Source organism: Agelaius phoeniceus, chromosome 25, assembly GCF_051311805.1.
Source record: "Agelaius phoeniceus isolate bAgePho1 chromosome 25, bAgePho1.hap1, whole genome shotgun sequence".
NCBI classification, from domain to species: domain Eukaryota; kingdom Metazoa; phylum Chordata; class Aves; order Passeriformes; family Icteridae; genus Agelaius; species Agelaius phoeniceus.
In genome coordinates, this window is record NC_135289.1 from 6,585,091 (window position 1) to 6,600,583 (window position 15,493).

Here is a 15,493-nt window from a genome sequence, read left to right on the forward strand (position 1 = left end):
GCACTGCTGCCACAGGCTGGGATCAGTTTCAGAAGGTAGAGCCTACCTGTAGTTAAACTCCACAGGATTTTTACAAGCTGTTGCCATTGTCTTTCCCTAATTTTAATGGGATGTTTTATGGTGTTGTAGGCTGGGATGGCCTTAAAGCAGAGCAGCTCATACCCACCATACCCCACACATCCCGAGCCGCAGCTGCTCGGGGAGCTGCCTTCCAGGACAGGCAAGGAGGGAGCAGCACTCCCTATCTCCCAGACATGGTTCCCAGCCACAGAAGCTGATGGTATCAGGTCTCCAAAGGCCCTGCCATGATCAGCCTCTCGTTTCATAAGCAGCTCCAGCTCCTGCGAGCTGCATGTCTGGGAAGGGCGCGGCTGGCGCTGCCTCCCTCGGGGAGAGCTTCCCTTGATGAAAGCACCTCATTATACAGGGCAGGTTTTTTGCCCCACTTGTTCCCATTGAGACAAGGAGCTCATATCCAAGTGGAGGAGGAAAGTAGGAGAAACAGCAAGTCAGGGCGAAGATCCTCTACAAAAGGACTCTGGTTTCCCGTGAACAAAATAAACTACTCTGGGCTCAGTCTGCACCTCCTGTTTCGTAGCTGAGTCTCCAGATGAAACGAGCCAGGAAAAGTCCAGGACAATGGGACTACTCCGTACTAAAACAGTTATCAAAAGAAGTGGGAAAATGCTTGTTTTCCCCACACAGAGAATTCTGTCTTTTTGTCACCTAAACCCTAAATCAGTTTGTTTTCTCTGGAAGCCTCAAAACTCTAAAGGCGAAGTCTGTCCAGTTTCCTGGTCTGAGCTAAACACTGATGGGTTTCAATAGTGCACAAAACAACTTCCTTTTTTTTTTTTTGAGAAGAGACTCAGTAAGAACAAAATTATTAAAAAAAAAGCTACTCGAAAAATATTTTACATGCAATTTTTTTCTGCACCTTCTCTTAGTCAAGAAAACTTTCTCAAGGAGAATTTTTCATAGCGCAATTGTAATGAGCATGAATTCAGCTCATTGTAAGAGGATTTAGATGGCATTAGCTTTTGCCCATAGACACAAGCTACAGTCAGTCCCTGCCTGGTGACTCACCTCAAACACCCTGTGGCATTGAAGAACACTTCTGGGTCAATAATTTCTCGTGTCCTGTTGCAGCCGCCATCAGACCAGCCCGAGAAAGGGATGATAACACAGTCTGTCAGCACAGGCAGAGCCTCCTGTATCAACTCTTCTTTTAGTTCATCAGTGGAGGAGAGGTTCCAGAGCAGTCCTAGGAAGGATGTGGGACACAAGCTCAAGCACAAGGTTATGTGCATTAGGAACTTTGTTTAGCTCACGGTGATTCCAGCACCAAAATTCTTCTTCCCTTCACCACTCTGAGCTGAGGGTGCAGAGGCTGTGTGAAACCTTGGTTCCTGTCCACCCCTATGGGAGACAGGCAGGATGGGGCCACATGGAGGTGGGCATTTAAGCATCCTTCCTTCTCCCAAAATTGCTATTTATTGCTATTATGTTGCAGGGGACAGCATCTCTCCAGGGATCTTGGAAAGGCTTGCACATAAAACTTGGGACACAGCTGAGGGTGACCTGCACCAAAAAACTCCCATCAACTCCTCAGGCAAAGGTGAGGCACCAAGGAGAGAACCCAGCCAACCCTACTGGGGTTGGCAGCTCCACAGCCATTCCTGGGAACAGCACAGGGGCCAGGGTGCAGGGAGGTGTGAGAATGGCAGGGTGACCATAACTGGGAGGGGACCTGGGGCAGGTGCTTCCTCAGCAGGCACTGAGGAAGTCAGGAATCCTTATGGAACATGGAAGGGCCAGGACCTCTTCTGCTTTCTGATCTAGGTCACCCTTTGGTGCAAGAAGAACAGAAGATCCCTCCTCTGTGCTAGGGTAGCACCAGGGCTGCAGGCAAGGGGAACCTCATGGCTGAGCAGACTTGGGGTACCTGTGAGCTGTTTCTGAATTTCAGTGTTCCCTGTCCTGCGGAGGAGGCTCACACACTCCCTGATCCCGTTCTGCCGCCGGGTTTCGATCTTGTTGGTGGGGTTCTTGAACACCAGGTTCCGGAGGGCTCCGGCTGCCGCCCGCTGCACGTTCTGGTTCTGGCTGCGGAGCAGCTCCACGAGCTTGGCAATGCCCCCCAGCCGATAGACCTGGACAGAGAGACACGGGACAGACATGGGACATGAGCACAAAGTACCAGGAGAGACATGGGACAGACATGGGACATGAGCATGGGGCACCAGGAGAGACATGGGGCACCAGGAGAGACATGGGACAGACGTGGGACATGAGCATGGAGCACCAGGAAAGACATGGGACAGACATGGGACATGAGCATGGAGCACTGGGAGAGACATGGGACAGATGTGGGACATGAGCATGGGGCACCAGGAGAGACATGGGACAGACACAGGACATGAGAATGGGCACCAGGAGAGACATGGGACAGACACAGGACATGAACATGGAGCACCGGGAGAGACATGGGACAGACATGGGACATGAGCACAGAGTACCAGGAGAGACATGGGACATGAGCATGGAGGACCAGAACAGACACAGGACAGACATGGGACATGAGAATGGAGCACTGGGAGAACATGGGACGGACATGAGACAGACATGGGACATGAACACAGAGCACTGGGTGAGACATGGGACAGACATGGGACATGAGCATGGAGCACTGGGAGATACATGGGAAAGGCATGGGACATGAGCATGGCACCAGAACAGACACAGGCAATCAGCACAGAGCACAGGACACTGCTGGGACAGGGACACCCAGAACTGCCCCAGCAGTTCCAGGGGTCAGACAGCCCATCCTGGGGGAGCTGAAGAAGCAGAGCTGCCAGGGAATGAGAGCCAGAGGTGACAAGTCTGGTTCACAGGCTGTGGGTCACGAGCACAGAGCTCCTGGGCTGGAGGTTGGAGCCAAAAGCTCAAACTGCAGGAGTGGCTGTCTGTGAGTAATGGCCATGGACAGAGTCCTTTGCTGATGGAAATGTGCTCCTGCAAACTTTCACCCACCTCCACAGTCTGCACCGAGTGGAAATGCTGCCTTGCCTATGAGCAGAGGCCATTTATAGCCACCTAATGACATGCTGTGGTCATTTATCTGCATCCTGAGATCACAGGCTGAGCTCAGAGGGATGGTCACGGCCAGTGTCACCAGCCTCGAGGTCAGCCGCAGGCAGTGGAGGGAGCCCAGCCCTGCAGGACACCGCACACGGCACACGGAGCTTTGAAGGCGGATCCCTGCAGCTGAGCTCTCCAAATGCTGAGCGCTGCCGCTGCGGGATGTGCTCTGCAGGAGCCCGTCCTGCCACGAACACCCCTCGGCTGAGCCTGCTGACAATGGACAATGACCGAGCGCCTTTTGGGAGGGAAGGAAAACAAGCGCGAGCTGGGATGAGTCACCGACCTGCTCTGACACATCCTCCTGGGAAGGATGGCACGGCCCAGTGCTCAGAGAGGGTTTGCAACGGTAACAAAGGGTGTGGCCAGCCCACAATGGACCAGCTGAACATGGGCTGGGCACCTGCACTCATCCAGGCACAGCCAGGGCACAGGAGCACAGCCCCACACCGGGCCAGTGCTTCCAGCTCCACTGCTGTGCCAGGACGGGGAAAGCCACTTCTAAAGGGTTGGCATGTCAGTAAATCCAGGGTGGGGATAAACTTTGGTGACATCCTTGCCGCAGCAGATCCATCCTTCAGTCTGCCTCTTTTGCTGCATGTTGGCAAAGGAATTGATGAGTAAGAGCATCAGAAAAATAACCTGTGTTATAAGAAGAGCTTCTCTGTGGTCAGGTATCACAGAATCAAAGAGGGGTTTGGGTGGAAAAGGACCTTAAAACTCATCCTGTCCCACCCCTGCCATGGGCAGGGACACCTTCCACTATCCCAGGGTGCTCCAAGAGTTGCCCAACCTGCCTTGGACACTTCCAGGATGGGACAGCCAGCATTATGGATGTGCAAAATTATCTTTGTACATGGTCACTTATTAGCCCATTGGCTCAGGTGGCTGAAATAGTCTGGAAAAGGCTGGCAAAGGGCTGCAGGGTCACTGGCCAATGCCCAGCAAAGTTCGCAGTGGGATTTAAAGCAGCTTTTGTCTGGCTCTGACTCTGCAGCTCCAAGATAGTGAAAGATTGATGTGGAGTTGGGTGAAAGACTGATGTGGAACTGTGTGCAAGATTGATGTGGAACTGGGTGCAGTTGCCCCCAGGAGAGGACATTGGATGGCAGCTTCCACACTGTCAAACCCCATCACCCTGTGCCAAAACAGTTCATGGTGACAACAGGAACAGTTTCCCTGCTACCCAGAAACTATTCCAGGCATTAAATCCTGACCAACTGCTGTTGTGAGAAAGTGGCCATCAACAGCTGAAAAATCTACTTAATTAATAACTGAGCCTGACTAAAGAGGTACAAAGCACCCTCATAAAAACCAAGAGAACCTATGGATCCTTGGCACTAAGGAAACCAGTCCCATCCCTCTCTTGTGCCATCAGCACAAGAGGCACTGGAGGAGTCTGCTCACCTCTTGCTTGGCAGACTCATCCTGGAAGCAGGTGTGCTGCAGGTAGTAAGCCCCCATGGCCTGGTACTTGTCATCAGAGGAGCACAGGAGCTGGATGGCCTTCTGGATGGTCATGGTGCCAGCATCAATCTCATCACCACAGATCCTGTGTCAAAGAGAAATACAGAACTGGGTGAGTGCTCAGCCAAGACAGCTATGTCAGCACTGGGAATTATTGGGAAGGAATCAATAATGAAATATCATCACATTGCAACACAGACCCCACAGTGCACTTCTAGTGGATTTCTCTGTCTCAAAAAAAGATGGTAAAAGATGGAAAAGACACAGTGAAGAGCACTAAGGGTAATAAATTCCAGATCCAGTCTATCCACAAGCAAGGGAGACAGAAAATGAAAACTGGGTTGAGGTGGTAGATGTCTGATCATGCCCAAAGTGGAAGTTTAATGAAGAGAGAGCCAGTTCACTGTTCCCCAAATAAAGGAGTGAGTGGACAGGAGTGAAACCATCTGCCAGGTGATGAGGACAAGGTAACACAGGCAGGTGATTTTCCCACAGCATGGGATTCTTTGATGTGAGAGGTGGTGCAAGCAGAAATGTGAGCACAGTTGATGGTCTTGGGAAGCTCAAGCAGATCCCTCAGGAAAAAGCCTGTCTGGAGTGATGGGATGGACAAAACAGCAGTTTATGAAATGCTAATAATAGCTCTGAGACATCCTGCTCCCAGGGGATGCTCACACTGGCTGGCCCCAAGCTCTTATAAAAGCTGACCACTGTCATCGTCCCTGTTAGAGGTAAAGAATGAGCCTGCAACTCAAGAGGAAGGATATGAATTCCTCTGGCTTGTGGCAGGACTGGAACCTCGGGAGAAATACAAACACCTGGAGGTTCTCTCACTTGTTTAGTAACGTGAAGGTCCTGCTCTTTTTGGCTTCTTCCTATTCAGTACCATCTGTGATGTTTTAACCACACAGAATTAGAAAAGGGTCCAAACTTTCAGGGGGGTCTGAACAGCAAAGCTTCTTTGTGCTTCCAGTTATAGAAATTAATGTAATTGAAGGTTCCTGTCTCCTCTCAGCATCCTTGCAGCTGAATCCTGCACAGGCTGCATGGGGATCTCAGCTCATAGCAGTGGTGGCTACATTAATTTGTCCAGGACTGAGGACAGTAAAACCCAAACTCCTGTTTGGTTTTACTGTCAGCAGTGACAGGATACAAATGAGAAAGGCTTCATTAGCAGTGGATGGAATCCAGAAGTGTGAGGGCTTTCCCAGGCCAGCAAAGTCGTGGCTGTGCCAGGCTGATGATGCTCCCTGGGACTGATGGGGAGTTTCACCTGGAGGTCAGGAAATCAGACCCTGATTGAACCACATTTATTTATACACATAATGTATACCAGGAGTGACTCTGTAGAGGAGCTGCTCATCTTCAGACAATGCCATAGACCAAAGAACAGTGATTTTTAATAAGTTCTTTAAATGAACCATTACATTTGAAGTGTTAAATTTCACCACAAGACAGTAGCACTTCCAGGCACGGGATGGACAGAGTTGCTTTGACTGAGTGCCAAAGAAATGTAAAGGTCTGAAAGGACATGTGGTCACCACCAGCAGCATTTACAATGAGATAAAACATTTCTCCTTATGAATCTAAGGGCTCCCCTCCACACAGCACAGAGCAGGGAATAATATGCACAATTCCACAGGGAATTTCACACAAAAGGCAGCATGAAGGACTCTGGTCACCACTGCCCTCACTGGCATAAAGTTACACTAAGCCTGCATCACTCAGTCAAGCACCTGTGGAGTCAGTGGAAAGAAATCAGTGATTCCAAAAATCACCTTGCCTTTGTGTCTTGGACATTTTGCCTAGGAAAGGAAGCCCTGCCCTCTGGAGACACCTCTGCCTCTCTTGGTATGCAGGAATGAAAGACAACAGTCTGCAGCTGCTGTCTTAAACATTCCATGTCTAAGGCTGGGTAAACCTCATTCCACTTTTATTTCTACACTGCAATAAAACACCTCTTCCTCATAAGACTTTTCATCAGTTTGAACGTCTATCAAAACCTGGCACCAAGGAACTTCCATTAAACTTGCAACAAGGAGACACAAAACTGGAAAGACTAAGTAAACTAGAAATTATGGAGCCACAGAAACCCTTGGGTTGGATCCAGGATGTGATTTTTTTCTCAGGTTTTTTTCATGCTCCTGAGATGATCTGAGCTGAGAATTGATGGATCCTGCACCAGGGAGAGGCTTCTCCTTTGGGAATTGGGACCTGGATTGGAGGTATGGGAAGAGAGGCAGATTGGTAAAAATACCAGATCAGTGGCCATGTAATCATAGTGAATCTATTTTGCTTTAAAATTATTGAATCAAATGCACTTTTTCTGAGACAGAAGGATGTCCACTTGGTCCAGCTGCTCAAAGAAGGCAATTTTCTTCACATCCACTCCATAGAGGGACAAACCCTCCTTCAGTTGGGAAAAACTGGGGATGCAGGTGCAGTTCTGTGGGAGAAAATGGGGAAAGTTCCCTTTTCCCTGCTGTGTCCTCAGCAGAAATTCACAGCAGGTCAGCAGTCAGGCTCAGTCACACTGCCCAGGAAGCAGCAGGGATTTCTCCTACCTGAGAATAAAATCACCCTGGCAAAGTCCAGCAAAGGGGAGATTGTTCCTCAGCCAGTCAGGGATATCCCCAACCAGATCCACACTGTGGGAACAACAACCTGCTTCAAACTCTTGGACTGAGCCATCTCCAGCCTGGGCAATGTGACTGGTAGGAAGAGCTCCAAAGGTTGTTCTTCCACAAGAAAGAAGCAGACTAGGAAGAGACCTCAGCTAGAAATTATTCAATGGAGACAAAGAAGATCAGATTCTGGAATGGAAGGCAAACAAATACTGAAGAGGATCAGTATCAGAGAAAGGCAATTTCTCTCACCTTTCATGAGCAGATTGTTTTGTGTTAATTCCCATCTAAGTTTCTGTCCTGCTTGTTATGGCTACAGCTCCCAAGAGAGGAGGAATTAACAAATTCCATTGTTCATTAATAAAATCAGAGTAGAGACTCTCAAAACAGTGTTCAGCACATCCCAGCATTCTATCCCAAATAAAAACAAACCAAAATGAAGGTGCCTTTCATTGTACTCAGTTCTGCTTTCACTGCCTGGCTTAGCCCTGAAAAATGAATGTTTTGATATTGATCAGCTTTCATTATCCCAAAAGACAAGAGATAGATCAGAAATCACCCTCAGCACCTTTCCTGACTGTTTCAACCACTCCTGTCCTTCCCTCTGTTTGCAGTACTGCCAGAGAAGCTGAGCTCAGGAGGGAACGGTTGTTGGGGACACAGTGTCCCTGAGCTTCAGGCACAGCACAGAGTCTGCAGCAGCTCAGCCAGGGCCAGGTCGGTGTCACCAGAGCCAAATGTGGCACCAAGAAATCCCAAAGGGTTGTCCCAGTCTGCACTTCCCCCTGCACAGCTGCCAGCTGAGGCATCCAAGACCTCTGACAGAGCAACTCTGAGATGTTCTGGATTCCCAGGTGCCTGGAGAGACACTCACATGGCCTCTAATGAGGTGTTTCAGTCTCCTCCACACTCAGAGGTCTCCAAAGGGAAGAGCATCCACATCTCCCAATGGGGCCAAAGGTAAGTGTGGGTTTGCAGGTGGCCATTAAAGGCTCCTGATCCAGATCAGCAAACCCTCAGCCAGGGACTGTCTGCAGACACCCAGCTCCCCATTCCATGCTCCCAAAGGAGAAAACCCCCTTCTCCAGGGGTGGGATGAGTCTGGGCTCTCAGCCATGTCTGCAGCTCAGACATCTGGGGTTCCCTGAGAACAGCAGAGGTGTTGGCTTTGTTGGGGAGTAACTCAGGGACCTGTCTCCGAATTCAGCCCCACTGGCACTGGGCACCTCAGCTCAGAGAGAGGCATCTCCTGAAGTGGTGTGACCAGCCCAGACCACTGCAGGGCCACAGACACCATGGCCACCACCTTGCCCTGTCTGTGCCATGAGGCCCCTGAAGCACAAAGTACAACAGCTCTAAGCAGAGCTAATACAATGTCAGTCCCTGGTGGACACAGATTTCTTGTACCTCAGGTTCCAGTTGGAGGGGCACAAAGACTCCAAATTTCCCAGGAGAATTAAACATCCCATTGTTTGTTACTGCTTCTTACCACTGCTCCCTGATGACCAAGCAGGATGTAGAAACTTTTATCCTGAGTGGGCATAAATAGTATCAATAACATCAATAACATTGCAACATGTAATTTAGCCAAAAGCTGCCTGCTCAGGGTGCTGCCCTGTCACCTGGAGCATGCTGCAAGTGCCACCCAGCAGAGGAAATGGTTCAAAGTGGGCAGATGTGGGTAGTCTCCACCAGCTGCTGAAATCACCACTGCTGCAGCTTCTAGGGTGAAATACTGCAGCTCTGGGGGATGTCACAAGAGATCAGGAAGGAGAAGGGTTCTGTGGAGAACAGGGAGTCCTGGACACCAAGGTAATTCCTCCAGCTCTACCAGACTCCAGAGAGCTGCATTTTGCAAAATGTGAGCGCTGCTCATTGAGAGCAGCCTTTGGGCAGGAGCCACTGGGACACCCTGAACGTCTGAGCCCAGGCCAGAGATGCTGAGCTTGGAAATGTTGATCCAGATATCACATAATGATTACCAAGGCTCAAGTCTCTGAGTGAAGTATGTCTGGAATCTCAGAATCACTGAGGTTGGAAAAGACCTCTGAGACCATCGGGTCCACCTGTGGCCAATCCTCACCTTGTCACACAGCCCAGAGCACTTAGTGCCACCTCCAAGGTGTTCCTTGGGCACCCCTAGTGATGGGGACTCCTCCACCTCCCTGGGCAGCCCCTTCCCATGTTAAACAACCCTTTCTGTGAAGAAATTTTTTATGAAAGAAATGGAATGGACATGAGAAGGTCCCTCTCTGCTCACTGAGGCAGGATCATGACTGGGGCTGGTGGAGGAGAATAAACCGCATGAGGAGTTCTAAATAGTGCTCAACCTCCTGATCTGGCAAACAGTGCACAACTCAGATTTCATCACCAGGACCAACAGCATGGGGTGAGTAAACCCTTGTGTCGTGATTTAGTTTATAAGGGAATCATAGAATGGCTTTTCCTGACAAACAGTTCAGTGTTACACTGCTCAGCAGGCAGTTGGAAGAAAGGGGCTTTGGTCAGAGCTGCTGTTGTAAGAGGGAGGACTCTGAGAGATATCAGTTATCAGCTGTTCCCTGTCTCATACAGCCAAACCCAGTTCAATAAATGGCAGCAATCACATAATCAAGACCAGCTGTGGAAATTAAATAACTTTGTCACCAAATGCAGAGGGACTGCTCAGCACAGACAGTTTGACAGTTATTGCGCACTCATAATTTTGATACCTGCACACCACTGTTGCCACCTGAGAACACTCAGTGACCCATTTTTCTTCTCACACCATCCAGGGAGACCAGATCCACAGCAGAGGATGACTGAGAAGCACCACTCTGGAGCCAGTCCATGGGCATTACAGAGTTTTGTATCACAGACAGACCCAGTGGAGCACAGGTCCCACTGCAATCCCTCTCACAGCAATGGAAATCACCCCATGGATCACCTCAGAAAGCATGAAAAGCATCCATCCCTTCCCTAGCTCTTGCAGGCTATTGGCAAACCTGCAGACAAGACATCCAACAGATCCCAAAATAGGAGATCTGCAGCACAAAAACTGAACACAGAATTCTCCATGTCACAGAGGCACAAACTGCACCTGGAGAATGACCAGAATGGAAGGACAGAGCCCCAGACTGGGAACTGGCAGCAGCTGTGACCCTGCATGTGGAGGTTAATAATGGGGTACCTACAAGCAAAGCTCTCCTTACTCAGCATTGGGGGAGCCAAGGGAAGATTGAAATCTCTAGGTGAAGAATCCTCCAGACACAACAGCCCTACATAGCAAGGAGAGCCCAGACATGTTCCTGACCCACCTCAGAAGCCCCTCCCCAACAAGAGCACACTGGGAGCAAGGCCAACAGTGCCCTGCAAGACACTTCTGAGGGCTGTCATCCAAAAGAGTCATTTTTCCAAAAAGGACAACTTTGTATGTCTCCAAAGCTTTAAGGACAACCTCCTCCCCTCTGAGCACAACTCCTGTACCAGGTGCCCCCTGCACCAGCCCAGCTCTGCAGAGCTTCAGGCAGAGCAGGGGCTGTGCCACAGCCACATCAGATTCAACCAGGGAACACAGCCCCAGCTGAGCCCACAGCTTGAAGCCCAACCTGGAGCCCAGCTTGGAACCTGAGGTTTCCACAGCAGAACCAGTTCTGCCAGATGAGCTGTGCCCCAAGCCAGGAGTGTGTAAATGGAGCCACTCCCTAACCAAGGGCAACCAGAGCTGGAGAGGATCCCTCTCAAAACAGCAGCTCTCCTCTCAGAAAATGCCATCATTCTCCAAGTGACCTCTCCAAAGCCATGACCAAGCCCCTGACCATGGCTGTGGCCAGAGCCTGCCAGGACTTTTGCTCCAAACCTGTGTCCTCCCTAGGAGAAGGCAGCTGCAGCCTTGAGTTCAGGCATTCTGCCATCCTTCCCACTACACTTTTCTGCTCTTCAGTGAGAATTGCATAGAACAGATCACTTCCAGTTTGTGTAACATCTCTGGATCCTGCTCCAGAGGATTTACAGAGCTGCTGACAGCAGCAAGACAAGGCCACCAGTGCTCTGGGCTGGCCAGGGCTAATTTGGCATGTGTCAAACATGGAGTAACTGGGCACATGGGCAGCCAAGGGCTCATGATAACATTCTAATGGGGCACTGATGTTTCTTGGCATCCATGCTCTGGGACATACCCTCCTACTCAATCCCAAAGGAGGGAGGCTCAGCCAGAATAACCTGGGACATTCAGATGTGGAAAAGGGCACAGTGTGGCTTATGCTGCTGAAAGGGAAGGGGATTTTCTCAGCATCTCCATCATTCCTTGGAGCAACAACTCTACAGTTTCAGACCTTTGCTGGGAGTTCTGACAAAGTCTATGAGCCCTCATAAACAGTCTCACACACATCCTGCAGTGGGAAATTTCTCCTTGGGACCAGGGACCACCAGGAATGAGTTTGGGAGCTTTTACTGTTTGTGTGACAAAATTCCCCATCAGGGAGTTGTGAGAGCTTCTGGGCTGGTGCAGAGCAAGTCCTGTGTGATGGTGATGCAGCACAGGAACTGCAGTAGCCCTGGGAACTCTTGTGGAAGCTGCAGCCCCTCCTTCTCCAGCTTTCACTGCAATGTTTTGCAGTTCAAAACATGCAAACCATGGTCTTCCAAGGCTTCCAAGACTATGGTTTGTGCAGACCAAGTCTCTTCCAAGACTGCAACAGAACACGGCTGGTGCTCCAGAGCTGGAGGTAGCACAGGGCATTGGGGCAGTGTTCAGTCACCACCCAAACCAGGTGATTGCCAGTGGGAACTCTGCTGCATTCACAGGTACAGCCTTGGGAGGGTCTGAGGTCACAGCTGTGATTTACACACCCTGTGCTTGTAGGCAACATCTACAAGAAGAGATCTGATGCTCAAACATGATGGACTATCCTCCACCCTTATATATTTCCTATCCCAAATGGGACTGGATGTTCTGGACAGGAAAGAATTGAACAGCTTCCACTGGCTCCTCTTTCCTGGTTAGTCAGATTATTCCAATTAGGATATTTATTTCAATTTATGACTCAGTTTTTTTCTGGAACCAAAATCAGACCTTTTGGGCAAATGAAGCAGAGGCTGGGTGGAGAGAAGAGAGGGAAACATCACTGCTTAGCAGGCTCTCAGCTCTGCTCTGAGTCAGACCCTCAGGAGCTGACTCCTTCCAAGACAGGTTTTTTTTTGGGTAAGTTTTCTGCCAGGCCGAAGCAGCAGGACAGCCAGGACAGACACCATGACTGCACACCAGGCCTTCTGCTCTTCACCTCCCCATCCTCCTATCATTGTGGGTTAATGCCACCACAGACACTGAGGGATTGTGTTGCCCAATATCACAGAGCTACAGCAGTGCAATGATATCTGCACTGAGCCAGTCCTATCAGTTCCCCTCCACAGCCCAGGAAATGCAATAAAGCTCTGAAGAGTGACTCATCTGACCCACTTTGCTGCAGGATGTGCTGGTGAGGGCTCTGCAGCAGCTCAGGTGCCCGGCTATGGTGGGCAGAGCTCCCAGCACTGCCCAGGCTCCCTCAGGGTCAGAGTGTGAAATACAAAGCTGTGTTTCGTGTCAGGTACATACAGGCAACGTGTGTATTTGTGATTGTGATATGTGTGGAGACTGACCATGGAACAGTTGCGAATTCTGATAATAACTGAGGAAAGCAAAGCATGGAAGAAGGCCTTTTGAACCCATCTTTTGTTTGCAATTAACCTTAGTTGATTTAGGAGCATTGGAATTAAAGCGTTAAGGATGTTGCTTTTTGCTTGTAGTTAATCTTTAAAGAGCTCTGCAATAATAACCTTTTGAAGTATAATTTTAGAATATTGCTTGTATCCTTGAAACTATAGCTCTGGAATATATATAAAGGAAACATGCTTATCTCACACCTTAATAAAGCAGAGAAAAACAGCTTGAGAAAGGAAGATGAACATCAACTCAAGGATTAATAGTTTTGACCGAGGGAAGCTGGACATCACTGTTATGAGATTTACAGTCCTTGCAATTAAAAGGTGGATCCACATCTGGAGAGCTGGACCTCACCACATGGGATTCTTCTTCCTTCTTTTGGAAACCAGACCATCACCATCTGGGGATACTCCTTTTGGGATACATCCTGAGAAAAACTAAATCACAATAGTGTATAGAATTGTGACGTAAAAATTGGGAATAGAAACTGCTGATGAGTAAGAATTGGAATAGAAACTGCTGAGAAAGCTGATGAGTACCCCTATGAATACCTGTAACCCTCAACTATCGGTGTGCAGTTGGAGGGAAAACTTCCCCCACTGTACCCAGCACTGTATTGCTCATACTTTACCATATTAATTAATAAATTGATTTCTGCTTGAATATTGGCCTAGTCAAGCTTCTTATTTATAACAGGAGCACTTACTTGGAGCTGGACTGGGCCTGTCCATAGACCCCGTCCTGCTTGCAGCTCATCACGGGCTGGGCATAGACCACGTCGGGCTTGTTGCTCGAGGGGCAGGACAGGGCCCGTGCTGGCACCTTTTTGCTGGTCCTGCTGGTTCCCTGCTGGGTGCTGCAGCTGCTGTAGATGCTCTGGCGGTTGAGGGTGGCCTTGTGCTCGGCGCGGCCGCCGCCATGGGCCTTGCGCAGGGTGCCGCGGGGCGGCTCGCAGTAGAGGTCGGGCTCGCTGCGGCTGCTCTTGATGTTCTGCACGAAGCAGTAGTCGCTGCCGGCCCGGGGGCTGCACAGCGCCTTGCTGTGGGCCCGGCTGGCCCAGCCCTCCATCTGGCTGTAGGAGCTGTAGCGCCGGCTCTCCACGTCCCGCTTCAGCGTCCCGTTGTAGAGCTATTGGGAAAAATGCAGGCATTTAAGGATTGGCTTTTCGCAAATATTAAAATGAATAGTATATGTGTTGTGTTAGAAAGTAATGCTGTATTAATTCTCTTAAGTACTGTGTTAAATATAGTTTTAGTTATAAAAAAATGTTAAAATAGAAACTATGCTATGTAGGATGCTTTTTTTAAAGAAAGGGCTCGCAGTGAGATAGCAGCCACAGGACACCTAAATCTTCAGAGAAAAAGAATTTATTGCCCTCTTATCAGAAGAAATGAACATCTTCCTGCCTCAAAGGCGCTGTTAGGATTCGGAGGAAGAAGTTGATGATGACCAGACAGAATCCTGTGTTTGAATGGAATTTATGTATCATGTATGAAGTGTATGGATATGCAACAAGCTATTGTTTTTAAGGGTTAATCCTGTGTTAACGGGTGTCCTTTTTTGGGCTCATGCTGCCCAGAAAAAGGTACCCAGATGTCCATAACTCCTTGTATTTATTGTCTCATATTATCCTAATTCAATTTGTCCAAATTGTTATTACGCTAATTATATTAATATTTTTTATAACCATTTTATTACTATTAAACTTTTAAAATTTTAAAAACAAGTGATTGGCGTTTTTCACAGCTGCCAAACACAAACACGGCTTTAGGGCTGAGCTGGGCACAGCCAGGCCCCCCTGGCTGCCTGTTACCACTTTCCTGGGCTTCCCAAAGTGTTTTCGTGCCCAAAATTGATGGGAGGTTTGTTGGAATCCAGGACATCCCTCTGGCTGCCCTGGATGGCTCGAGCCTCTGTCAGGAGGCTCAGAGACCTTGGCACAGAGCCCAAGACCCCTGTGCCTTTGATTTTGACCCACAGAAAATATTACCAACCTTACATGAGGAATTACAAGCCACGAAAGTTTAAGTAGAATGATAGCTTGTCACAGGGTGAAAAGTAGAATTTTGGGGTTTTTAAAATGGGGCTTGGGATGCCAAGACGGAGGAATTTGGGTGTGCCTTGTCCTTTCTCCTTCTTCCTAGCCTCCATCTTCTGGGTGATGGTGGCACTTTTGGATTGGATTAGAGTAGGAACACACTGTCTAACATAGGTGATAGCTATTGGAAAATAATTGTAAATAAAGTACAGGTAGTTTTTAGTATAAAAACATAACCCCGCCCTGAAGGAGGGCAGCGTGCCACTGAGTGACCTGCTGAACAGACCTCAGCAGGCCAGGGAAAGAATGTTATAGATAACAGAAAACAAACAACCTTGGAAACCAGAACAGAAGAATCCTGACTCCTTCTTTGGTTGCCAGGCTGGGAAAAGAGACTTTGACACATCTTGGGGTTGGCCAGGACCACAGAGACCCCCGAGAGAGGTTATCCAACCTGCAGTCCTTACAAAGGAGCCAAACCCCACCTGGGTGTCAGGGACACTGAGGGATCAGGATGTGGCATCCAGGAGCTTTAATTAG

The 15,493-nt window shown here is 49.1% G+C and overlaps 1 protein-coding gene across 1 annotated transcript in view; it reads right to left on the reverse strand.

Annotated features, from left to right (window-relative positions):
* The window catches only part of PKP1 (plakophilin 1), a 46,552-nt gene that overhangs the window by 12,572 nt on the left and 18,487 nt on the right, over nucleotides 1–15,493 (reverse strand). The window contains exons 3-6 of the mRNA XM_054648899.2: nucleotides 13,622–14,043; nucleotides 4,549–4,693; nucleotides 1,946–2,153; nucleotides 1,087–1,264 (exon numbers count right to left, since the gene is read on the reverse strand). Coding sequence (XP_054504874.1) covers nucleotides 1,087–1,264; nucleotides 1,946–2,153; nucleotides 4,549–4,693; nucleotides 13,622–14,043 — 953 coding nt within the window. The remainder of the gene's footprint in view (nucleotides 1–1,086; nucleotides 1,265–1,945; nucleotides 2,154–4,548; nucleotides 4,694–13,621; nucleotides 14,044–15,493) is intronic.